General features: G+C 45.4%; 1 protein-coding gene across 1 annotated transcript; it reads right to left on the bottom strand.

The window, feature by feature from the left end:
- Positions 1-481: 481 nt before the first annotated feature.
- Positions 482-25968, bottom strand: SKOR2 (SKI family transcriptional corepressor 2). Its single transcript, XM_086770953.1, has 7 exons — positions 23719-25968; positions 22969-23029; positions 22569-22643; positions 15071-15136; positions 14580-14678; positions 9020-9087; positions 482-544 (listed from the first exon to the last, which is right to left on the bottom strand). Exons 1-7 carry the CDS (start codon positions 25966-25968, stop codon positions 482-484), a joined length of 2682 nt encoding a protein of 893 aa, XP_086627079.1.
- Positions 25969-27233: the final 1265 nt, after the last annotated feature.

The following is a 27233-nucleotide window of genomic DNA, read 5'->3' as shown; positions in this document are numbered from 1 at the left end:
TCAGCATCTGCAGTAGAGTGAACTACAGGAGACAGTTATCGGTGTAGTTCTGTAAAGCTCCCAAACCATACTGCTCTTTCCTGGAGCTGCAGAAGCTCCATTATGGGCAGAAAAACGCATCCCGACCTGCCCGTGTGTGAACTTTTATTGCATTGTGAATGCCAAGCTATTTTCCTCCTTCCACTGAAGTTACATGACCTTGAGGCCACTTCCCAGTGCCAGAGAACAGAAGCACCAGCTCAGGCGATGAGACCTGGATTCACCCCGTGGTACCTCCTACCCCAGTGAAGCCCCATAATTTGTGTGACATGTCAGTTATCAGCTTTAGACCGTAGCACAATACCGCCACAGACAGAACCTTTAGACCGGAATCAGTAGCATCATGCAACAGAATGATTCTCTTAATTCTTGCAGGGGCTGCAAAGAAAAACACGATGGCCGGGCCAGGCAGAATAAGACCTCCTCTTTCACAAGCTCACCTTTAGCTTTTGCTGAGGTGTGCACCCAGCTTTTCTTTCCTGATCAAGCTTGCTGCATAGGGAATCTGAAACGACACAGAAACAAAGCCACTGCTTTATGCCAAGGTTTGGCTAACGAGACATCCAAGTTGAAATCCTTCCAAATGAATGGTTTTGCTTGCCTCCCTACATCATTTTACAAGACAATGCCTTAAATTAAATAAGTGAACTTTTTACAAAACTGCAATAATGTTGAAGTAGAAATAAAATTAAAATGACCCAAATTAGAACAACAGATCTTAAAATTCAACGTACAAGATGTCTTCCAAACTTTTGTTTATCTCAGTTGCTGACAAAAATACAGCCACCACCCGTTCTGCTACCCGTGAGATGACAAAAATCAGCTGTAACAGAGCAGGCAACACACACTGATATCTTCACACCTGAAATGCAGGGGGCTGGGAGTACAAGACTTCATGTATTTATATCACCATAATTAGGAAGTTCATAATAGTTATCTGTGACTTGCACCAATCTGAAGGAAGCTACTGAAGTGGAACAAATAATTAAAGAAAAACAGAGAACATAGGCATATTAGGGAACGTAGTTATATTTAGGAACAAAGTGGGATGATGTGCTCACTGGCTACTGGGAATACAGTACAGCGCTGCTCTTTTTCAACGCTGGGCCTTTAGAACGCAACAAAACTAAATTGCTCTGAGATTTTTCCATAGCTGGGAATCCAAGCGCCTACAAATTCACTGTTCTTTGATGCTGCCTTTTGCAAGGACCGTTGGAGGAATTCAGATTGGGATCAGAAAAATCTCTGTCCCTACACGCCCAGGTGCTGCTGCTCACTGGAGTGACCTGCTTCTGCTGTCACGCACTCCAGAATACATTCATAAATAATGTCAAATATGTAACTGCAAGCTGACAAACAGGCTGGGCTGAAGTCAGGACCAAAAATAACAAAAATACATTGTCATTATGCCCACAGTACGTGAGGACATCTCGGGGCTGCTGTGAAGTGTAGTATCTGCGGTGTCACCTCTCCATCCCTGAGCAGGGAAGGCTCAGGATGAGAGGAAAGAAAGGGGCGTCTGCAGCTCAGGAGCTAACCCTTTCATCTCTCAGGAAAGGAGGTCAATCTGATTGAAAGCAGCAGCACCAGGGAGCAGCAGTGTCTGCAAAGACGAGCCGTCTGGCTGAATGAAAGCAGAAGCCTTTCACAGAGGCACACCGCTTCCCCCGCTACACAGGCCTAGAAAAAGGGAAACGTGCATGCACGAACTGAGAGGACCAAACCATTGACGACCTGAAAAGACCCAGGATCCAGGTGTTTTTTCTGACTACTCTTACAACCCCTATCCTTCAGAGAAGCTGAAAGCTATCAGGAAGCTTGCTGCCACATCCCTCCAAAAACCAGAGCTCTCCTCTCCACCAAGGCCTTGAACAGAGCTGCTTTCCAGGGCACGGTGTTTGCAAGGGCTGGAAAACCCCTTTCCAAACTGCAGCAGAGAGGAGTAGGCAAAGAAACTGTTTACCTGACTGCCCATTTGCACAGTGTAGATTCAAAAGGGAGAAACAAACTGCCTGAATAAGCACATTTCAGCTGAGACCTGTGATGCTTCACCAACTGCCTTCTTCCTCTCTCCCGCTCACAACGGCCAACAGGCAACATCGGTTTGCGTGGCCGCCAATTATATAGGACACCTCCCAAGCCGTACTGACCTAGATAACACAATGGGGTACATTCTGTCAGAAATTAACTGTTCTTAATCCACTTCTCTGCTATATTTGGCACATCAGCACCTTTTCAATGTGTGTTGGTTTATCTGTTCTCCTAGTAATAAATGAAACTGGGAGACGTGGGTGTCCAACAGGGAAATGACTACTTTCTTCGCGAGTTAAATCACCTACAATGTCATCTTCTACTTTTGTCATTGGAAGAGTATTTGGTAACTCCGGTGCTGCAGTGGAATAGTATTTAGGGCTCTTCATGATGATACAGTCCCCTTTTGCACATCCATGCAAGATCAGCACTCAAATGGACATGAAGATCCAATGCATGGCCCTTATCTAAGTGTGTACGCTCCGGCCAGCAATACCAGAGCGTAGGAGAAAGACTCAGCGTCCATACTGCATTTCTCTTTTTTTTTTTTTTTTTCCTTCAGGCTAGCTCTACTCTGGTCCTGGGTACTGATCACCCCCTTAAGAGCTAGAGCACACTCCAATGCATATTCCTCATTTGCTTCACCCAGAAGAAATTCAGTTTGCAAGCTCGGAGTCTGCTCCACAACATGAACCAAAGCACAGATAAGCAGATAGGATTGGGGATTCATTTCTAAAGTGCGTGTCTGATCTCTGCTACACTTGGACATCAAAGAAGCTTTTGTACACCAATGTCTTGTGGAGACTTCACCTTTGCACCCCATCTCTAGGTGGGGCACACAATGATACTTCACTGTAACTTCTGTTGCTTGAAGAGATCTTCAGTACTCCAAACTGCTATTATGTGACGTGTTTCTACAGGTATTTATTTAAACAAGTCTCATTTCCGGGAGTGCACTTGAGACCTCAGTCAGAACACTGTCCAGCCAAGACAGTCCTTCCAAATGCAGAGCATATTTATGCAGGAAAGGAGATAGATGTGCAGCTGAACTGCCACGGGAAAACTACCACGTCTGCACACATGGTGCTTCTGGAGAGAACCATGCGCGGGATTAAGCAGAAGAAAAAGCATGCACTGAGTGTTTGACAGCTCAATGGCATGAACTAGAGGGTAAGACTCCACTATTGCCCTATGAAAGTATTTATAGCTGTGTGGGCCAAGTTCAGAGACTCTTCCCTCCTGGGCGGGTAGCGGCATGTGCTCGGGGCAGCGTACTGGTCTGCACAAGATGCAAGGCAACAGAGAGTCATGGCTGGAGTATGCAGTCTCTCCCCTCTGTATTTTTAAATACTGGAGCACACTAATACCATTGAAAAAGGATTTCACACACAGGCAATAGCAGAGGCTGGCTTTTGGCTCTCTGGTACATACATATCCATGTTTTTATCAGAATTTCTGCAGATTCTAAAGGAAAGGAAGCTTTTAATTCTGTTTTTAATAACCATTAACTCTATGAGGCATTCCTTTTCTTTAACATTTGAATTTACTGGAGAAAGAGGCACAGCTCTATCCTGTTAGCCCAAGGCATTCCCAGATGCATCGTCAAGACACAAGTTTCGCTCACCTGTCTTAAAAAAAGCAGACAGCGGCGAACAAAATTCTGCTGAAAATAGTACTTATCTCCTCACTTTTCTGTATGTAGTCAGGGATACGTATGTTACCTTCAGCATCAAAAGCAAGTATTCCTAATTTGTACCACTAAACCTGGAGGGGAACTCGACCGAAAATCAAATGAAGATAAGAGAACATATAGAAACAGGCCTGCAGTATGATCCCAACTGCTAAAGCACAGAAGAAGAAATTAATGAGAAAAAAATATAAACATATTTCTGGTTTTGGGGGGCAAGGTAATGAAATCTGCCTTGAAGTCTGCAAGACACAGTAAACACAGAGTTCCAGAAATGTTCTTGTACTTGTTATTATCTGGCTGTCAGCGGACAGGCACTTCAGCACAAGATGCAGCTCAAGAAATCCAAGGGCCATTCTGCTGAACCAATGTTTGCCTCTAACGTTCTTGTCAAGGTCAATCAATCTAGCTGGACCACTTTGAGCAGAGGAACAAAACAGAAATCCCAATAAAGCACTGCTGTTTCCTATTTCCACCTTTCAAATATGGAGTGACAGGCATGGAGTGACCAAAGTCTCCACACACAAAAATATGGATACTCCTTCTTTGTATAATGAACACATTAGTTGTACAAAGCACCCATTTCCCATATACAGCCTAAAATAGGAATTAAACCTACTGGTGCTTTTCTTAATTACAGTAGGACCCAGAGGAACATGATCTCATACCTCTGAAGATCTGCCAACATTATCACATGGCAGACTTTTGCTTCTTTTAAACACTCCTTGTGAATCTTTAAAGATCAGGACAAAAGACGATGCAGAGAGAGAAATCAATTTTGCAGGTAAAGAGTTCCTGATTTATTTTATTGCCTGCCACTGAAGAACAGAGCTGATTCAAAGCAGCACTGAGAGTAGAAGGCCATCAAACATCAGAGGAGTTCCAGCTGGATCCAGTTCTGAGCTCCGAACACTATTATCAGCCCTAAGTTAGGCTAATAAGGAGGAAGTCAGTTCATGGCAGTATAAATAAAATTTAAAACTTCAAACAAAATGAAACCAACACTTTCCACTTGAGCTGGAAAGACAAGGGACCACCTGAGTAATTCACATTTCTAACACGTCTCAAAGACCCACTGCCTCTTACCCCATGTAAAATTAGTGGGATTGATCACTGATCTTAGTTATCTAAAAGACGAACACATAGTGATGAACACCACCTTAGCTTTTCCTGATGGATAGGTTACAACTGTGGTCAGCACTTCCTGGGAACCTACAAACTACCTGTAAGGGTCCCGGGAAAGGAAATGAAGAAAAGCTAGCCTGCTTGCAGGAGCTTAAATTTGCTGCTTGGTGCTCTGCTTCTCTGTGGCAATGTTTTAGAGCGGTTCACAAAAACATAAAAGGATCAAAATTGTCATGCTGGGAATGCTGCTTCTCATCTTCTTCCCCAACGGGCAGCTAGGAAGAAAGTTCATGCTTTTTAAATGTGATCCACTAACACAGTTGCTCAGAGGACAATATCAGAGACATACAGAGTCTCAAGCAGGAGGCGACTCAGTACTTTGTTAGGCTGGCTGGGCTCTCCTGACAGATGAATTCTGGCCAAACTAGACAGAAACCAACAATTCTGAAGAGAGGTGAGCTCTTCTGAGGCTGTACCACATGTGTCACGTTAGAATTTACCCCAGCCTGCTGGGCAGCGATTTCTTCTCAGTGACCTTTTCTGCACAGCTTAGTAACAGAAGCCAGACGATCTATGCCTGAGTCCGTATGTAAAATCCGTATTTTACAGATGACCTGCAAGTACGTGCACTGCACTTAGCCAGTTTCGGAGACAGCACTTTGATGGAAGAAGAAGAGAAAAATTGATTCAGTGATTTAAGACCTATTTCTTGTTAAATATGACAATCGGTTTCTTCCTAGCACTTGGCCAAGAGCTTGGCACAAATAAGTTGCAACAGTTCTTGGTAGCTGCTCCAGACGCTCTGATCAACTCTTTTCTCAACAGAAATTGCTGATGGCCGCACAAAGTCCCACTGCTCCAGCTACCTACCAGGCCAGGTTATGTCCAAAGAAGCCAACATCCATCGCAGAGGATGTAACAGAACAGGACCCACTCTACATCTTCCCAATGGTCTAAGCCTTACTCCTGACTTTCAGGAAGCCATAAAATATTTTTTTTTAAAGCCTGGAGCGGATAGAGCATTAAAATAAAACCCCATTGATTAAACACTGTTTTAACTGAGGCTTTTAATTCAGAATATTAAACCCACGCCTCTCCCAGCCGCTGAGAGTGCAGTGAGGGCCGGGGAGCGGCAGAGGGCACCCGGAGCCCGTGCCGGAGCCCCCGCAGCTGCCACCCCACTCTGCGCGGCTCCCTTCCACGCGTGGCGATTTATCACCGCCTTCTGCATTGCAGTTTCGCAATGTCACCCAAGAACTGCGAGAAAAATGCCTTACGTCCACTGTTCAGTACTGGCTGGGCGTGAAGCACTACTTTCAAACAGTCCTTGCCGTGTAACAGTCAGGGTACAGTGGGGATTCGCACCAGAAAGTTTTCAAATGCAATTACATTTGGTTAATTATTTCATGCTTAGCTTCAGCTTGTTGTATTCCAGACGTTTCTGACAGCACCAAGGCAGTTTATTTTAAAGTCTGACTATTCAGTTATGCAGCTTGAAGAATTCCAGTTCAGGGTGAGGGAAACCATTGGTACAGCAAAACCTGCCTCTGGTACCCAGTGTTACAAGAGATGCCTTCATGATCCTGTGTTAAGTTTTCAGCAAGGCCTAATTTAAGTTACGTGTTCATTCAGCGGTGAGAAATGCCGAAAGAAACTGACTCTCTGCATTTATATTGTTTGTAAAATAAAAAAAAAAAAGGAAGCAAGCCAAGTTCTGTGGCTTGTTATACCAGCAAATTTTGAGTTTAATCCCACAAAAGTATATACCTACGAAGCTGTAAGTAAAAGTAAGATCTGAGTATGCATTAAACACTTCTGCTTTTCTCTTTGCACTTCTCTGTTAACAAGAATATTAGGTGTGGGCAGCTCTGCTAAAGTAATAGTATGGTGTCCCAGGTACATGCAAAACAAAACAACCTACCCCTGTTAAAAACAAAACAACAAAACGCACAAACAAACAAATAAAAAAAAATCAAACATAACCATGCTTTTTGTGTATTTAGCACCAAAAAGCTTTAATTCATCCACACCATAACCCAAGAAGGCCAAAGAAGTTCTATCATTAGCACATTCAACTCACGAATCTAGATATAACCCTACAAAATACATTCGTATGAACAAGTTAAAGTAACTGCAGGGATGATCACATTAAAAGTGCTGACTCCGTTTCAGTTATCAACCAAAACACCACTGAAGATTTCTGCACCTAGCTTGAACAAACACACTGGTTATTTGCAGCAGTCTCTTTGTTCTTCACATGCAGACATCCTTCTGTCAGTCTCGCTGAGACACAACCTGCCTCACCGATACCAGGAGGGACACCCAAATGTGAGCATAAAGACTCACTGATGATTAGACAACATTTCTATTAATGATAATTAAACTCAGGCAGCCACAGTGAGTGAAGAGGTCCTGAATTGTTGGTGCAGTACATTAAATGTGGAAACTATTCCCTGTAAGTACATTCAGGCAGCTCTGTTTAATGATTAAATGACTACTAGTCTTTCTGTAGCATGCATCAGTAAGTGAAAAGGGTGTGAATTACATGATCATATTTCTTTTCCTGCTTGAGGAAAAGCACTACACTGAACCTTGTGATTCCTCCACTTCTTGTAAATAAGAAAAACCACACAGCTGATTCACTGGAGGGCTGGGATATCCAGTTTCAGAAACAACTTCACAACCAGACCACAAAGTGAATGGCAGAGATGATCCATTCACTTCCTGGGAGGGAGAGTTAGTTACCTCCAAGTTCAGCTGACACAAGAGAGAAAGGCTGAATAGCGTCCACAAACTTTGTGCTTAAATGTGCTTCGCAGCAGGAATCAAGACAGGTTCACCTGCCTCAAGTCCAAAGCAGCAGAGAAAGTACTATTCAGGATGGCATCCTAATTACCATCTTCTGTGATGATGTAATTTACAGATCAAGCCAAACTCTTTGCCTGGCATTGGGAGACAAAGGGGAACACAGTAACAACCAGATACATTAAAGGAAAAGAGTGGAGACCAGCAGCAAAAAAAAGCTCCAAAGATGTTCTGGACTTGAATTTCCTCCATAAACAACCTCATTCAAGCACCCTCCATCTCTCATTGAAATCTCTGAAGTCAGCAGGAACAGGGAGCAGGAATGTTCGGCAGCTCTAAAAATAAGGCCACTCCTAAATGCCTCTGAACATCGGCACGCAAGTTTGACAATCCTGGCCTTCAGCTTTATTTTTATGTCCTAACCCATCAATTAGAAAATGACAGTACCAGAAGGCTGGACAATGCCTTCTCCGCACCAGGGTCTGTGACAAGCACAAGGAAAATTTATACTTTCGAACACAGGGCTGATTCACATAAGTGGAGATATTAGGCAAGCCTGCCTCAAAAAAAAACCCCTGTTGAATAAGCACTAGCAAAACAAGCATTAGGTGATACCTTCCCATTTGTTATGATGCTCTGCTCTTCAAACCAGACTAAGCGGTACCCGAGTAAGAAACAGCTTCACGTACTCCACCCCTTGCTGGTACTGGATGGAGTATGTCAAGTTTTCAAAACAGCACAGTTGTAAGCAATGATCTAGAGTAGCACTAACACACACACACACACACACAAAATCCCTCTTGATTTTAAAATAACAAGCAAGAGACCAAACAGCAATGTGTGCCTGCACTGAACTCTGCTTTGGCAACTGGATCCTTTACTGCTGAGTTAAGCACTTCTTCTACTGGCTGAAATTTGAAAAAGACACATCCTAAGGTTTATTTGCCAGTGAGAAGCTGGCTTCACACCGATTCCCTACTGAGGGCTAAAATGCACCCGTCGGCAGCTCATAGGCAGAAGAAACACTTAACTGCTTAGGGTTTACTGATTCAGTCCTCACATTCACACTGAAGAAGCACCTCTCGGTGTGGAGTCAACACATTTCGTTTAGTTGAAACATGAAGACCCATCTGGTTACTGTATGAAAGTAAATCTCCAGGTAATTAGACTCTAAACCAGCTGAGAACCGCAGGCTTAGGTCTTGCAAAGTGTAAGGTAATATGAGCTCGGTAATAGTACATCTGTGCAGCTCACAGAGGAAAAGTCTGAGGAGTGCATTTAATAACGTAAAGCAACAGTTCGTAACATTTTTAGCAGAGAAAACAAACTTACAATTTGTAGCTGCTGTACCATTTCTTCTCTGTACGCCAGTTCCCGCTTCATCTGATCCTGAAAATTATCTGAAAGAGGGGGAGGGAAAAAAAAAAGGAGATGCAGTAATTAAAACAGACCACACAGCAGAATTCATATAAATCAGATTAAATCAAACTCAATCACTACTGAGGAACTGTGAAGCACTAAAGCCCTTCACCCAATTAAAATGCATGCCTAAGAAAAACTTCTTCTCTAGTAGGAGAAACTGTACACAACAGAAAAACTCCGGAAAAATCAGATTTACCTACTTTCCCAATTAGCAAATGTAGGCTCCTAAGTTTATGTTGCTAGCATTCATTCTCACAGTGATTTTCTCAATGGGTCAGACTCTGCAGTCATTAGTCAAACTTCCACCAACACTGAAGAGAAGAGCAAAAACTGCTCTTCTTCACTCCGGCATAAATCTGTTGACATCAATAGGAATGTCCAATATGCGAGAAAAGAAAGCGTTCAAGGATGCAGGGTTTGATTTGTAGTTTGTAACATAGTGCTGACAGCTTTGAACAAAAGTCGGACTAAAGCTCCATAAACAGTGACACGGAACTCAGAAGGGAAAACGTCTTTGAGAGACAGATCCTGGACAGCTCGGGTACAGCACAGTCCAGCCTTCCTGCTCCAGTACCTGCTCCCTCCCTTATTTTCCTCCTCAGTAACCATTTCGGACAAAACTTCATTTGGCAGAAAATTAACTGCTGGTCTGCGTTCTATAACATTGCTGTTGGAGGGTGGGAAAAAGACAGAAAAATATAAACAAAACTATTGACAAGAAGCAAAGAGCTTGGAGAATTGCATGGTGGAAACCTGCGTGCACTGATGGACTATTAAATGGAAGAGGAATCAAAACCCACTGCAAGCAGCATAATTTTGATCCAAGAAAGAAGCCTGTCCTAGACCACAGGAGCAGCAAGGTGAATGCCTGCACAAAACAGCACGGACCACCTCAACACACGGCACTGTCAAACTGGAGAGGGCTTGCAGAGGGGCATTAAAGACCAAGGCAGCTAGAATGGCTTATCTACCACTAATAATCAAGCGAGTTAAATAGTTATGCTGGTTGCTGGGACATCAACCCAGGACTCGGAAGCCTGGGTTCAATACCTGCTCTACCGGACTCCGTGTCTGTGTCTCTCCACACCTCCCTTCGTTATCACTGAAGCAGGAATAATAGCACTGCTTCATCTGCCAAGTGCGCTGGGAGGATTAACGGATTAAATGACTGTGGGCTACTTCCACAGCACGGTAACAGGACTCACAAACATCTAAATTGCAATGAAAAGATTTGAGCCCAGGTGAGAATGAGCAGCTCCTATTAATAATCTGTGTGCTGCCGCAGTGCTGGGAGCTCACCTACTCCCAAACCAGCTGCACACCCTCGCCACAACTTCTCAACTCCAAAAGCAGGAGCAGGAAGGCAGTGAAGAGCCATGGCACAATACATCCTTCCTCTTCACTGTACCTTGCCTGAGGGGAAAAGAAATGTGTCCCCATCAAGGGCAGGCGTAGGAAGGGGCTAGAAGAAAGTACAAGTAGGCAGAGCTCTGTCCTCCTCTTTCACACAAGAACTTTGCCTTCTCTGAATGACAAGCAAAAAGCTGTTGTTTAAAAGGCAAGGATGTACTTTAGGACAACAAGAAAATCGCAAGAAAGAGTGAGAAAATTTGTCAGGCTGAAACCGTCAGGAGTCCAGCACACCTACGTAGAAAAGGATATGATGACATTATCTCAACAATGTTCTTCAGATTTCAAGTAAATGCCCACAGAATTTTTCAGCCTATTCCCTCTACTCCAACTAAATCAGATAAAGAAGCCAACAGAAATCAAGCAGGTTTGCAATTCCTCTCTTCCTAGTCTCCAAAAAGCTGTGCAGTATAAAAAGGTGACCACCTCCTGCCCTGGTCGCTAAAGGCTGATAGATCTGTGCTAGCAGCTGTTGAGGGCCTTCAGTTTCGCTCTGAGTAGGCTATACGGAGAAATTTTCCTTCTCAATGCTTTCCTCTCGACTGCCTCCTAACAGGCTCATCACCTCTCAGAACAAATAGCTCAGAAATCTTGCTCAGTCCTGCACTGCAAATGTCCAGGCTCACAGTGGAAATGGGGTGTTAATGATAAGGATAGTGGGGGTTTTTTTCAGCAGCATTTATCTGAGTCTGAATCCTTACAGACAAAGCCATAAGCAATGCCCAAGGGAAAAGATATGAATATTTAAACAGTTTTCTTAACACAAAATTAAATACCTTAACTATCCAGACTACGTCTCTGCCATTTTATTGCCAAATTGTTAAATGTAGCCGGATAAAACGCATGCCAGCTAAGACCAAAGGCACAAATAACCACAGGGTTCTGGGAGAACACACTGTCACCATGTACAGGTGCTGATACTTCTAGCAGGCCAGCGAATTCTTTGATTTTCTTCAAGTGATCTGATCTTTATTTATTTTCTTCAAGTGATGTCTTTTTGAGGTTTTCCTTCGCCTGTAAGATCTCTGATCTGCAGCTTTCAAGTACAACAGCAATATAAAAAAAAAAATAAAGGTGCAAACAGCAAAAGACAAGGTCTGCTGTTTTATAAATTATCGCAGTCGACATTTCAAAAGGGTACAAGAAGCCACGGAGAAGTGTGCAGCACAGTACTGCTAAATGAGCTTGCAAATAAGATCAGTCCTCATTTAACAGTGATTTCCGTGAGGAAAGCATTGAAACCAAACACTATTTACACACAAGACTGCATAGCGCTGCTGTGGGTGATGGTTTGATGCTATTAATGTATAATGCCCCAAATGTGCTCGGTTCCAAATGCAAGACCCAAAAAAGGTGACTTTGGAGTTCACTCCAGGTAACCCAACGGGAACATTTTCTAGAGAGACACAGTATTACCTTCCACATCTCAGACGTTGCCTCCCTGCTGAAACAGGGATGAATTTTCTCCTTTTTAAAAAAGGCTGGGAAGACTTAACAGCCAAAGGATTCTTATTTATCCCCAGATAGTGCAAAACACAGGGAGAACCACCACCAGCCATGGGAGTGAGAATTGCCCTGGCAGCGTGTTCCTGTCCTCAGCAGCTTTAGGGATGGGACAGAGATCCAGTCCCCACAGCCACTCAGCCCAATGCTGCGGTGAGCCAGACTGGGATTTAAAATCTGTTACCTGTCTGCTCTTCGCTCCCTCCTACAGCCTCAGGTGTCTCTGAGCCATGACAAATCCATCAATACAATTTTAATTTTACCTCCACTTTCTTTTAGTTTGACCTCCAAAGACTTCTCTCCCTAGCTCCTCCCTCTCCAACACCACCACAGGCAGGCAGTACCTTGGGAAACCTGGCAAAACAAATAGTTTCTAATACCTGATCTAAAGCAGCAGCCACGTCCGGCAGCAAGAGCCTGGAACAGACCCCATCGCTTTTGCTGAAACACATACAGCTCTAGAGGACAAACCACACTCATCTTGGATTTTACACTCAGTTGCTTTACAAAGACACTTTTTCTTGTTTTATTACAAGCGGAGGAGGGGTGTTTTTTTGGTAAATCTAAATCTGTAAATAGGTTTTACGGTCACTTGCATGTATTGTTTATAGCACATCATCTGTTTTCTATTTTAATCCTGAAGAAAATTGACCACTACTTTGTGGTACAATGAAACCACATATTTTTCAAGCCGGCATACACAGTTGCCACTTCCTTGGTCGGCCATACGTGTTCTTTTCTTTTATTTGACTTGTATTTCATGCGGTTTAATTGCAGTGTTTATTTACATGGCAATGACAGAGCATTAATTTTACTGTAGAAGAACAAAAGGATAAATGAGTGACCTGAATGGCAACCCTCCAAGATGCCATTTCGCCAATACCACACATCAGTGTTTTGATCTACACAAATTATTTGAAAATTACCTCACTCCCAAACCCAAGTAATGATGAATTTATACTGAAGGATGAGGTTATCCTCCTTTCATTAATATCTGTATCACCTCAGGCGGCTCTTCTCCTTTATTTATGAAGCTGTCTACACCTTTCAATACTTGGGCTAAAGATGGAGACATTCCCGGAGTCCTCCCACTTCCTTGCTTCCCTGAACTTACTCTATCTCAGGCTACAGAAAGCGGGAAAAAGTATTTTCTTTTAATAACAGGAAAACACTGTCTGTGTTCCCACCTCTCCCTGCAATCCAGGGAAATGCAACATTCCTCAGTTTGCAGCAGCAGGTTTTGGTTGACTGACTTACTGCATGGGTACTGGCAATACTGTTTTTTTTTTTTTGTCCCTGGAGTTTTTATGAAGGGACTCGGAGGACTAACAAAACATAAGAGTTTCTGACCTCTTCAAGAAACTATGATAAACCAGCATGAGGGCATTTTGTTTTGAGGGCTGGTCAGACATTTCAGTCATGCGGGAGTTAAGAAAAGTTAGCAAACGGCAGAAGAGCCTTACAGTCAGTCTGGGAAGGTTTTAAGTGTCTATCTTGGCTTGCTGTGAGTCAAGTAACGCTGCACTGCTCCACTCGCGTACAGTCTCACAGGAAAACAAGGACAAAAAGGGAGAGCTTTTAAAAGCAGAGTTTAAAAAATAACCCACAACATCAACGTTAGGAAAATAGTGAATGAAGATATTGTCAGACCTCCTTTAGACTTCAAGAAGCAGCAAAAGGTGGGTTCAAACAGGCTTTTTCCTTTAGGTTGCATTTAATACTGAACTGGGGCGCTGTCTGGGCAGGCAGCAGCAGAGCCGTGACAGCCAGGCACAGGGAAGCCCGCACGACAGTACTGATCTCTGCATGGTGCTGTTACAGATGGGGAGAGAGCAATGGAGAGGGCCCTGATCACTCCAGCTCTCTAATACCGCATTCATTGCACATTGGAGAACGCATGCTATGTCTTCTAGCTTGTCCTGATGCACATGGGATTTATCCTGGAAGCATGCTTTTCCCTGTTGCTGCCAGTGTAATTCAAAAGGCCTCAATCCATAGGTCTTTTTCCACATCCCTGTGCACGCAGTTCAACCTTCTAGCAGCTTCACGAAAACCCTACTAAGTGTCCATTTTGTTTTCTTTTATCTAACACATGCCCAGCACCTTCCATCACCCCTGGGTAGCAGCACCCCACTCAACAGCTGCGGCAAAAGGGCCCATCTCAAATAGCCCATCTCAAGAGGAAAAATCCAAACAAGTCTTTAATCCTTAAACCACAGGACAGAGCAATTCTCCAGCATCAGCCAGAACCTCCTAGAGATGACTATGAAGTACCCTGTCTTCAAAAGCCTCCAAGAAGCTGGTTAAGACCACCGACATTACTGTACCCCAAGAAGCCCCAGACGTGTTTCTGTCTACTCCCTGTATTCAATGTCATCAAACCCAGTAAAATACACACCCAGCTTCAGATTTTTTCCTACAAAAGACCTGCTTGGGAAGCCTAAAAATCCACAGCAGAACTAAGCCAAAGACCCTTGCAACATACCTCTCCCATTTTAACAATCTGGCAACAAACATAACCCACAAATAACAGCAAAACCACAGATATGTGTCTTACTGAAGACTGGGAAAGACGCATTTCCTTTCAACACCTGGAACTCCTGCTCTAGTCTCCTCCGTAAGTCAATCTGTTCAAACAAAACCTTCTGGAGTTCCTCTAACAAAGAGAAAAGAAAAGTGGTTTTGCTAATCTGTATAAATAATTCTTGAAAGAATAGTTGCAGAGCAATTCATTACTATAAGACAAAATATTTTAGCAGTTATTAAAGAAAAAAAAAGTGTTGCATAGATCGACAATAGATTTTGTGCAGAAAGCCATGAATATAAATCAATGTAATATATTATTTTAAAGTATTATATTACAGTGTCATGTATTGATTGATATATATGCATTAATCTCAATTATATCCACCCAAAGGTCCATATATTATTCATATGTTACTTGACAAGCTTAAAATATGGTGCAGAACAAAAGTGCCCCCTATTATCCTCATATTCTATTAAAACAAAGAGCAGTTTTATAACGTAAAAGGCCCTTATTTATTTTACCTTTCCCCATGTTCTCCACATCCTTCTTCAATGAATGAGGTGAATTGGTTTCTTGTGTGTGTTCACCTTAAAAAAAGCAAAAGAAAAAAGTTATTGATTTACTGATACTGCTTTTCATCAGTATTGTCCTTACTATGCAACTGCTTTAGAGAATCTGGGCAGAAAAAAAAAAAGAGGAAAAAAAACCAAACTAGGAACAGTAAGGCTGAGCTTTATCTGCCTATCTCCATGGATGTAGCACAGATGCTTGCAGGACTTGTATTTGCTTCTAGTTCAGTAAAGTATCTACCTACATCATGGCTTCCCGCAGACGAGACCTGATGTCTTCTTGATACCTAGGCGTGCTCCTCTTCCATCTGCGGAACAGATCCCTCTTTTCACTCTAACCCCCTTTGAGGATCCTTTTAGTGGAAAACGACCAGGAATGAGCCGAGAAAGGGGCAGAGCCTTCTCTACAGTCTCACCTCCTCTTTTTACAACGGGGAGTTCACGCTATCTAGTCGGGCATGACCCTGTTCCAAAATCCACAGGCAAAATCCTTCTTGCGCCAGCCTCTTTGCCTTCATCAGCTCTTTATCATCTTCTAGAGGTCTACGGCACGGGCTCCTTGTAACTGGATACAATTTATATCCAGCAGAGTTAAAATTAACATTAGGTGTTTGCATCTAAAGAATACATGTCTGAGATCCACTAATTCAGGGACTTCTGTCTGAGGTTGCTCATGTAACTTAGAATCATGTAGCAGTAAAAAAAATTTCTAGATAACAGAATTTGACTATTTCCAGACATATGCATGCTACTTCTTTTAGCCTTTTTCCTTTATAAATAAAATAAAATAAAAAAATCTTCATGAGGTGCTAAGTTCACCTGGATAGCAGTTTGACTTATATACGAAGAGGCGTTGTTTTAATCATCCTCTAGAACCGTGGAATTTTCCTCTAATTTCTACAGACAGGGTTTTGAAACAAAAAGCCATTAAAAACATTCTTTTAAAAGAAAAAAATACCACTTTAGTTGAAATTAATGGGAAATTTTCTATTATTTACAGCTGAAGTAGAAATAGGCTTTCAATAATTAAGAAAATATTTGGTAAATAACCAATTACTGAACTAATTGGACTAATTTTTTGTTCAGTCCAGCCAGCAAATACACATCATTAACTCTACTGATGAGTAACCACAAGAAAGACATATAGATGAAGTTACTCATGTGTTTACGTATTTGGAAGAAAGAATCATGGAGGAAATACCTCGGGGTTTTTTAAAATAAAAAGCCATAGTCCTGAATAGGTCACCACACAACAGATAAGACAGCGGCTACTTAAAAACTCGTACTGTCACCACGCGTTTGCTAGGAGGTCATCACAATAAGTTGATTTTAAAGTTGAATTGGAACGTCTTGTTTTATATGCAGGCAGAAATCTTTTTGCAAAACCTTTATTTCTGTTTTTAAAAATCAATGCATTCTTATATCCAGTAAACCTTGAAGCCACAGTATATGAAACATATCCAATAGCTATGCATTTTAGCATCTGCTATCTCTATGTTCCTTAAAAAAAAAAAAAAGGCAACCGCTCATTCAGGCATATACATTTACACAACTCCTCTCTGGTGCCAGCAATTCCATTTTAAAAATCTGTTTATGTAACACAACGATTTAAAAAATCATTTTTGTGTGATATTTGATACAAACAAAATGTTTTCTATAGGTAAGTTGTCTCACCACATTGAAAGAAATTGCAAGCTCCAAAATAAAAAATAAAAAATACATCACTTTTTGGGCAGTGGGCTGAGGTGTTTCCATAATGTAAAATGGTCTTATTTTTTCAGTTAACACAGTTTTGTTTTAAACAGGATTGCTAACAAAAGAAGTATTCTGTTAGATAAATTAGGAATGAGGGTACCAAAAAAGAAAGAATTCAAGTTCAGGAAGGGTTTTTATTAAATTATATATACTAGTATGTTTTTCCAATCAATTTCTTTCCTTGAGGCATTATTTTCCTAACGTTTTATGTCCAGTTCTGAGGGATAACAGGCTGACGCCCAGAAGGTAACTGGATTCTTCAAGGAGGAGGAAGAGAAAGGGGAAGAGAGTAGATCCTAGCACAGCGCATGGCGGCAACACAGCTCGTTCCCACTTGCGCGGTTGAGCTCTCAGGGCCGTATGGTTTGAGGCTGCCGACTCGCTGGGACTGAGAGAACTCCATCAAAATGAAAATAAGGGCACGAGGCATGAAGAATAACTTCTCCAGCATCCGCATCCTCCCTACTAAGCTACCGAAAAGGCTTATTAGAAAATCCCCCATCCTTCCCCTGAAATAAGTGAAGAACGGGATGGGAAAAGTGAAGGTATTTAAAGGCAAAACCCAGCAAATACGGTTTTAAAGTATAACTGTATTTCTGCAGTTATAGTATAAAGTATACTGCAGTATAAAGTATAACTGCTTTCTGAACTTCAAAACTGCCTCGACATTATTATTGTTAATGGTAATAATCATCAGATGGGTTTCACCTTTCCAGTCCCACTGAAAATGATAATCAGGAGCCTGCTCTTCTCCGTTTTTCCGTACTTCCCAGAGGCCTCATCATGCGTTGTGTACTGTTCTACCTTAATTGAAAGGGAGGAGGTATTGAATATTTAACCAGCTTCCTTTCTCTTATATGTTAATTAAAAGCTAAATAGGTGTTTAAAAACAAACAAACAGAAAGCCCAAAGAATTTTAATCAGTCTAAGAAAAAATCACTTCCCCTTCTATTAGCTCCACCGTAACTCTCCCGGGCCTTGTCTACGCACAAACTCATAGCAGCATTTAAAACAGCAGCACTGAAAGCCCTGCAGCCCTCCGGTACGGACACCTAGGTTCTCTTCCAGAGAAGTCTATTTCAGTTTAATTCAGAAAAATCAAACTATACTTCAACCGCCTGCTGGCTATTGGGGAAAAGGGGATGAAATACTCATAGCCAGCTTGCACTGCCTCAGCTAAGGCTTTTGGTACCTCTGTTCTTCCCAATTAGCTCAGGTGCACAGACAACGTTGTTCGGGAATTAAGGTACACGAGTTGTATTTCTGGGTTACACAAATGGCCTTCTTGGCTGGAACGTGAACATCTACCCACGGAGGAAAGCAGAAACGATGTCTGTAGGTAGACACATCTCAACTTACTTTATCAGTAAGAAAACCAGAGGTCCCGATTCATACATTTACACCTCAGCTCTTGTGATCCCACCATTTTATTAGCTCTACACCCACTGGAGTAGTTAAGGTTTGGATTTTTAATACAAGAAACAAACAGGAACATTCCTAAACTTATTCTCCCTGAAATAAATGCACATTGCTGTCGTTGTACAAAACCAAACCAGACACAGCCAGGTTACTTCTTCACGCTGTGCATGAAGAGCAGTCCAGCAGTCCTTCCTCATGAAGCTCTCAAGGCTCTCTTCAAACAGCAGCTAAAAATTTTCACGCTGGCCCAGACAACTCAGCTACGTCAATGGGCAACTGATGTACTCAGCACAGAGTTCCGATGGACTGGGAATATAACTCAGCTCTCCTGACTCTCAGCCCTGCGCCTCGTCCGCAGCTCGTACTCTCTACAATTCTCACTACACCTGCAGTGCCAGACCACGTCAACCGAAGTCATCCACCCGCCTGTGTCTCAGCATCGGCTCTGTTATTCCTGGACGGTACTTAGGTATCACAAAGCACACAATTCCTGCCAACCTGCTCTGCAGCTCACTCCTACCAGGTGAGCTTTACCATTATGAAGCCCACAGCATCAACGGTCTACTGTAACTTAAACATCCACCGGTATTTTTAGCTGGAGAGAGCGCTGTCCGCGTACACAAAGACTGCAGCACTGAAGACGTCGGTATCATCTGGTTATAAATGTGTATATGTATATATATATATATACCCATTTTTAAAAACAAATGCAGATGTGAACAGGCAGACTTTCAGAACTCCAAAAGCTCCATCTGTATTTGCAATTAATTACTTGCTCCCAGACAGTTCTTGTGTATGTCCTGAAGAAATTCTACCCTTCCTGAAAACATCCATGCATCATGCATATTCATGCTGCGTTTTGGGGGAATAATCAATAGGGTAATCAGGACTTGGGAAAATATGCCTATTTTAAGAAACTCAGTAAGCATCTTTTAAGTGCTTTTCTGTACTGGGGCTCATATACATGTCTTACAAAATCTGGAACTTCAAATGTTAATTTGCCCTGAAAGTACTTTAACTTTAAAACAAACTAGTTCTGTGCAAAAATTAGATAAAGTCTAATTTATAACCTCCATTAAAGCTGAAAACATAGATATCTGATTTTTAAAAATCCACACTGAAGTACTAACTGACAGAAGAAAAAAAAGAGTTTCAGGATTTCAAATGGCACATTCAAAAACTGTGACCAAGTTAAAAATACAAAATATTTTAGAGAGACAACAAATCAGTTGGCTTTTGGTCTGAACCTTACGCATACGTCTGGGAAGTATTTCATAACTTTATTCTAGAAGTAAGAGGGCTAGAAAATTTATAATTCCTGTTTTGTTTTAAATGGAAGGTGAGAGTCTCACCAGATTCCAGAAGATGGGGCTTAAAAAAAAAAACAACACACCTAATATTGTGAGATTTGCAAAAAGTAAAGAAATTCAACAATGTTTCTCCTTTTTAATAATTCTAAGAGAGCTCCTTAGGAATAACAGAAGAGAAAAGAGACAGGAATAGTAAATAAGGGCTCAGTCCTACAGTCCGTCTGCAGTTTTGTCTGTCGTGCAGATCCGTGTACACAGTCTTATCTACTAATATGAAGTGCTGGGTCCCACATTTGAAACTTCGCCTCCTCTTCCCCCCTTCCAACTTTTAACTTCTTTGCTTTTTTACAAACGCTTTCCGTGATTAAATTTTATGTCTTTTAACTTCTGGATCCAGTGCTGTACCACATATCCCCGTAAAGACTACACAGCTGCCCAGTCTGCTATATATAATAAACTTCGGGCTGTTTTCAGCCCTCCATGGGCTACTGTAAATCTACAGTAATTGGATCAATATTTGCAGAGTTTTCTGGATATATATTTAAGAGTAAGTTAAAGAAGAATATGGCTTATTCTTTCTAGTCTGAATTTTCCTGGCATGCCTGTCAAACCGTCTTTTACAAATCAAAAAACAAAACCAGGGAAATTGTTACAAGATTTGAGAAGCTGACTTCTAGTTGCTCTTAACACCCAATTTTAGAGCTCCCCTTTCTCATTAAAACAGATAAAAAATTACATCAGTTGGGGAACAGCTTACAAAATTCAACTCCTCTTGAAAAGGTACATAGCATTTGGAAGGCTGCCTTGCAACGCTGCGGTGTGCCAGACACACACAGCTCGTCTACCCTTCAACTCTAGCCGCTGAAGGAGGGTCGGGATGGCAAACGGCAGCTTTCCCAAAAAAATGGACCAGTTATGTAAGTTAGCCACAGTTATCCCAAAAAACTGCCGTGGGAATCTGAATAATTTCGAGCTCTTTCCGAGCACCATCTGACAGAAAAGGAAGGGGGATTTTCACCAACAGTTTATTGGCTACGCAGGACAAACGGCTATGGGATCTTCAAGCCCGTATCTATTTCAGCCTTGGAAAGAGCTCTGCTTATTATGAATTTTTAAGTTCATTGGCACATTGAGAATAAGAAGCAAAATACGCACTTACAGATGATCATCTCTTGCACAGAAAATACTGCTTTTGTTTTAAGACTCTCTTTGCTTGGTTCATTTAAAAAATACAAGTCCATCTGATATGGAGAGGAATTCCCAGGATCATTTCATCTTTCTTAATTTTATTAGGAAGGCACAGCTTTAAGTAACTCATAAATGTATTAAGCATATTAAAAAAAAAACAAACTGGAGAGCCAGAATATTCTGCAAAACGGTTTGACAACCAAGCAGAAAAGCACTGCGACTATAACCCACTAATTCTGGGCAAGATTAAGAATGGATGCACAGATACGAATTCCTCTGAAGATAACGGGACTGCTCTTGCTTAGAAATCATCCTCCAAAATGCGTCCTTAAATGGCTTAACATTTGGCATTTCTTAAACATTTGGCATTTCTTTACAGCCAGTCCATCTGAGATCCCGTCGCGAGACCTTCAAACGCCCAGGTGCTGCTCCCAGTTTACTGGATATATTTAAGACTTTCCACAGAGTCAAAACATGCAGGGCAGTCCACATCTTTGAAAACTGAAATTTACATTTAAATTTACCGTGAAGATAAACACATAGCTACCATGCACTCACAGTGTCAATGAATACCAAACACTTGGAGTTTGAGGGAGAGAGAGAGGAGCTACACCAGCTAAGTAAAAAGCAACATATCGTCATAATATGCTTTTTAAAATGAGCATGGATAGAACCAATTTCTAAAAGACACAAAATGTGTATTTTTTTTTCCAAAATAAATTCACCACAGCATACTGTATTCCTAAAAAATCTCGGCTTCTTAAGGTTTACTTATGTTAGCATCACTGCTGTGCTCTCAGTGGTAATTATTTGAAAGTGCAGAAGATAATTAGGTGCTATCCAGTGGTCCGCAACCTCGATCCCTCAACCACAAAATGTATAAAAACCTAAAACTCTGATACATTTCTTCCTCATACACCATTGCTAAAGCAGGTCTTATTATTAAGTATTTCTAAAAAAGACCCTTTGAAATGGGATACATTTGCGAACGTTTGCGATCTCACAATTGTTCTCTGCTATTATATAAGATTTCTGAAAGATCCCATTTCTGCATTTCCACTCCTTGTACAACTCCCTCTCTCCCCGCTTGCTCTCTCTGTCTCATTTGACAGGCAAATTTGCAGACATTGCCTGAGGATAACAACCTCGTTTGACAGTCAATTAACCGTGAATAGTCAAAGCCAAGGCAGTTTGCATTACATAAATGGAAAATTAGATTCCTTTTTCCCAAGAAACAAAACCCTCTCCTTAAGACACTGCAATAGACAACTTAGTATCAAAACTTCTAATCACGTCTTTCCCAAACCCCTTGGAGACATTTAGCAATCAGTAAAAGGTGGTTTCATTTAATTTGTATAATGTAATTTTTGTAAATGTATTATACATTTTGTGTAGAGATCATTATCATGGAGATAATATAAATGTTGGCATAGATGTCATAAAACACCTTTAATGTCTTTCTGACAGATATTAAAAGCAATAAGCTGTGATCCTTTTTAATGGAAGGTTTCAAAGAGAACATTTCAATTATTGTCATTTTATGCTTTTCCAGCCTGTTTCATTGTGTAACCTGATACATTTCTGAAATTTCCGCTGAAATATGCCCAGCAATTAATAATCTTATTCCTATTAATGTCACTGCTTTCCACCTATTTGCATTCTTCTCAGTTATATTTGCTCGGAATTGTTTTTATCTTTACCCTTGTACTAAATATTCAGACATTTGATTATGAATTTAAGTCTCTGTCTCTTTATCCTCCACCACCTTCCGAGCCTACCTGCTATATCTCTCCAGAAGTCTCCTCCTGAAGGCTCAGAATCTGTGATGAAAAAATTATGCTCCTTGTTCTTATCTGAAATCCAAACAAAACGCAGAGCTTAAAATACTTTCACCAGCAAGAAACCGCAAACCAAAATGAATAGGAGAACCCAGAAAAAAAGTAAATACATATTTGTATATTCAGCACGCACAGAGACACGTTTTGGATCCGAATGAATATAATGCTAAATGACCACCATAAAGAGACTATTAGAATGTTTAATGGATTTTTTTAATTGAAATCACGGAAGTGATTTATTTTTGTTTAAATCGAGTGACAGAGAACAAACCCAAACAGCTTGCAGAGCTGTGAATTCCCAGACCTCGCGGTGAGCCGGCAGATCCAGGCCCGTACTCACCTGAGAAGGTGTCTTCTTTTGTAGGCAAGATAACTTGATTACTCTCCTTGCTCTTCTGATTCTAGAGAAACAGAAAAGAGCACAACGCACAAGATCAGTATCGAAAACGACTAGGAGTCGATAGGCAGTCTCGGGCCGCTTATCAACAGCGAGCACAAAAAGCGCGCAGGGAAACAACATGGTGGGGAATCCCACCGTGGCATCTTCCACAGACACCTTTATGGAAGGAACACATGTCCCCTCACAAACTTGCTGGCAATGTGCAGGGTGGGCGAGGGCACCCACCCCGAGCCGGGGGCTGGGCTATTTTCTCCCGTGTGTTAATCTGGGACGAGGAGGTCGGGGCACCCAGCCATACCCACGAAGCCAACAGCCGCGCAACTCAACGCTGCTAGGAGAGGCACCCACTGAATAAATCGGCCGTGTTTATTTTTGTTCACCTCCGCAGCCTGCCTTTGGACTCGGCATCCAGGCCTGGCGTGCTCGGCACATGGTAAAGCCATCGAAGCAGGAGATGGGAAAGTGGTTTGGGCTGCCCCAAATTTGGAAGTGACGGGAGCGGGGTGGGCCCGGCACCCTAAAAGGCCCCAGTGGGCCATGTCCGACGGCGGCCCACCAGGCCCGGCCACGGCCTGCCATGTTGGCTGGAGGCACGGCACCTGACATGGCAGTGGAAGGGAGCCCAGGGGTCCATCTCCCCCCACCCAGGGTACCGCCGTCAGCGGGAAGGTGCTCGAAGGGGACATTTACATCTTTGTAGGAGGGCTGCTCCTCCAGGGACGGATGGTGATCCGGGCTGCTGCCACCGCTGCCTGCCCGGGGAGGAACGAGAGGAGCCTGCGGCGGGGCCTGGCCTTCCCCCGCTTTCTCCTCAGCGAGGGGCCGGGTGAACGGGCCGGCGGCGGGGCGCTCCCGGCCGCCCTTCTCCAACAGCCCCCGGGCGGGCGGGAAGCGACCGGCGGCCGCCAAGGGGTCTCCGCCACGGGGTTCTTCCTCGCCCTCCTCTTCGTCCTCCTCTTCCTCCTCCTCTTCGGGGGGCTTGTGCCCCTCGACGTCCACCTCGGGCTCCTCGTCTTCTTCCTCCTCGTCCTCCTCCTCCTCCTCGCTGCTCTCCTCGCTGGCGAAGCTGCAGCTGGTGCCGCCGGGGGAGAGGAGGCGGTGGGGGTGATGCGGCGGCGGGGGGAGCGGGTGCCGCTCGCAGCCCGTCTCCTCGGGGGGCGGCGGCGGTGGCGGCGGCAGCAGCAGCTGCAAGGGGGGCGGCGAGGAGGTGCGGGGCGGGCCGCCGCCGTGCAGCTTGGCCAGGCTCTCCGAGTCCTCCTTCCCGCCCACCGGTCGGAAGGCGCTGGAATGGTGGTACCCACCTCCCGCTTTACGACCGGCCGCCGTTTCTAACAGATGCGGGTGGTGCGGAGGGACCCTCCCGCTACCGGTACCCGCGCTGCTCCCTTCGGAAGCGGCGGGTGAGGCGGGCTCCCCGCCGCCGCCGCCGCCAGGGGGCGACTCGAAGAGCGGGTCCCGGGCGGCGGCGGCGGCGGCAGCGGGCGGGGGGGGTGCGGCGGCGGCGGCGGGCGGTGTGCCCAGCCCCGCCGTTCCCGCCTCGCCGCCCGGTTCCGAGAGGTCCAGGAAGGCCTGGCGTAACAGGCCCGCCCCGTCGCCTAAAGAACAGCCTAAAGCACCGGGGGGCTGCGGTGGCGGTTGCAGGTAGGTGGGTACCGGCAGCCCCCCCGGTGTACGGGGCGGCCAGAACATGCAGAAGGGAGGGTAGAAGGCGGTGTCCTTTCTACCCGGCCAGAACAGCCCCGACAGGCCGCCCCCCGCCGCTCCCCCGCCGCCACCGGCCTTGTGCGCCGCCGCCGCCCCTCCACCGAGGGCATCGGCCCCGCCGGCCCCCTCCTCCTTCTTGTGGCAGAGGCCGAAAGCTGCAGCGGGGAAACCGTAGGGGTGCGGGAAGAGCCCCCCGCACCCGGGAAACTTCTGGAGGACGCCGCCGAAGGAGCCTTTGCTGGGCACCGGGATGACCGGATAGCTCCGGGGGCTCTTCCCGCCGTGAGCCGCCGCTGCCGCCGCCGCCACGGCTTCCTGCAGCTCCTCGTCCTCCTCGAAACGGCCCCGTTTCTGGTGCAGCTCGGGGGGGGCGGCCAGGAGGTGCGCGGGGCCCAGCAACCCGCCCCCCACCACGGCCGCCGCCTTCACCGAGCCCAACGGGTGGGGGGGGACAGCGGCGGCGGCGGAGGGGGGGGTGGGCACGACGGCGGGAGGGGCGGGCGGCAGGGCCCGTTTGCGGCTGCCGCCGTTGAACATGGCCTTGACATCCTCCCAGGCGAAGACCAGCTCGTCCTGGGGGTTTTTGTCGGTGAGTTTGAGGTGGCGGCGCCAGGAGTTGAAGTTGGCGGCGTCGGGCTGGGTGTACTTGGCGTCGGGGGTGCGGTGGGAGTGGAAGATGAATTTGTTGGGGGAGAAGTACATGCTGCAGTAGCTGCACTTGATGCACTTGGCCCGGGAGCTGTTGTAGCGGGCGGGGATGAAGCTACCGCGGCAACCCCAGGCGCACTCGTGGGAGACGTCGAAGGCGAAGTTATCCGGTAGTTTCGGAGGCCGGTTCTCCCCCAAGAAAGACTTACAGAGCCGTTCTGCTTCCCGTTTGGTGATCATACCGCAGCGGCGGGAGGAGATGGGCATGGCCCCGGCCCGCCGGAGGATTTCCAGCTGCACCGGCGTGCACTGCACGCAGGTGATGCCCAGAGCCACCCGCCGGTTGTGAATCTCGTTGTAACTGAAGTTTTTCAGCAGGGTGTTGGAGATCTGCGCTAAACACAGCCGCTCCTGCCCGTCGATGACCAAGGAGACGATGGGGATGCCATAGAGGATGACCTGTCCCACTTGGTTGGGTTTCATGGCGGCGTGACCGGCCCTCGGTTGGTTCATGGGGTCCGGCGGGTACGCGTTGGACGGCGACGGTAACAAAATGTCGGTGGGACCGGGCAAGGGGCTGCTCGCCATTGTCTCAGCGCCGAAGGGGCTGCTCTGCTCCAGCTGCCGGCGGGGAAAGTGGGGAGAGAGAGACAGACACGGTACCGTCAGCTTGGGACCCACGAGTGGGACCCCCCCTCACTCGAGTATCCCGGCGTGGGCACACCTCCCCACTCGAGTTTCCCGGCTTGCGGACTCCTCCACTCTAGTCTCTCGGCGTGGGGTCCGTCCCCCGCCCCCGACTCGAGTTTCCTGGCGCGGGACCCCGGTTCCCCCCGTCAAAACTGACGCCGACCTCGCCGGGTGGGGGATGTCCTTGGGGCAGCCCGCTTCCCCGGCGTGCGCATCCCACCCCCCGACTGGGGTCTCCCGGCGTGGGACCCCGGCCCCCTCCCCAAAACCCACCCTGACCTCGCTGGGTGGGAGGTTTCCTCAGGGCAGCCTGCTTCCCCGCCGCGCGCATCCCACCGCGGGTGCGGAGATAACGGTCAATAAGCCAACCGTCCCCGTTAGGAGAAAATGCCCCAACCCACGGGTGGGTTCATCCTGACAGGTGGGGGCCGCCTCCCCGTAACAAACCGACCGGAGAAAGCGCGGAAGAGGAATGGGAGGAAAAAAAAAAAAAAAGTTTTGATGGTTTCTGCGCATCCTTCCCCCCCCCACCCCGCCCTTTACCTCCGCGGCCGCGCTCTGCCGGTGCCACCGCCGGGAGGGAAGCGCATCCCCGCGTCCGGAGCTGCGGAGCAGCGCGGCCGGCCGGCCGGAGCCCTGCCCACCGCGGCTGCAAGCGCGGAAGGTCCGCGCTTCGGCGGCCCCCCGGTGGGCATGGTGACGTCAGCGGGGGGGAGGGGGTCTCGGCTCCCCCATCCCTCCCCGCCCCGTCGGGGCCCAGCCTCCCGTCCCCCCTCCTCAACTCCACGCACGATTTCCCGGCGATGGGAACGGTTGAAGGTGGGATGCACTTTGCCTTTTTTTTTTTTTTTCTTTTTTTTTTTTTTCCTTTTTTTTTTCCCTTCTCCCCGTGGGCTGAGCCCGATCGCTTCCAATAAACTAAATATACTCGATGAAAAAGCCACGGCTTTTCAGAAAAGGTGTTTTTTAACGGAGCTCTCCGAAATTACACGGCGGGGGAGAGGGAGGAGGGAGGAAAAAAAAAAAAATAAAGAAAAGTTGATTTCTCGCCACAGCCGTGTCCTCGTGGACACGAATAACTGCTGCGACCCGCACTCACTTTCCCAGAAAATGGAGTGTTTCACCAAAACCACTTCCAGAAGGACCCGGACCCAAGTTCTCAC

Source organism: Chlamydotis macqueenii, chromosome Z (genome assembly GCF_036417535.1).
Source record: "Chlamydotis macqueenii isolate bChlMac1 chromosome Z, bChlMac1.mat, whole genome shotgun sequence".
NCBI lineage: Eukaryota > Metazoa > Chordata > Aves > Otidiformes > Otididae > Chlamydotis > Chlamydotis macqueenii.
This window is presented reverse-complemented; position numbering and strand designations above follow the sequence as displayed.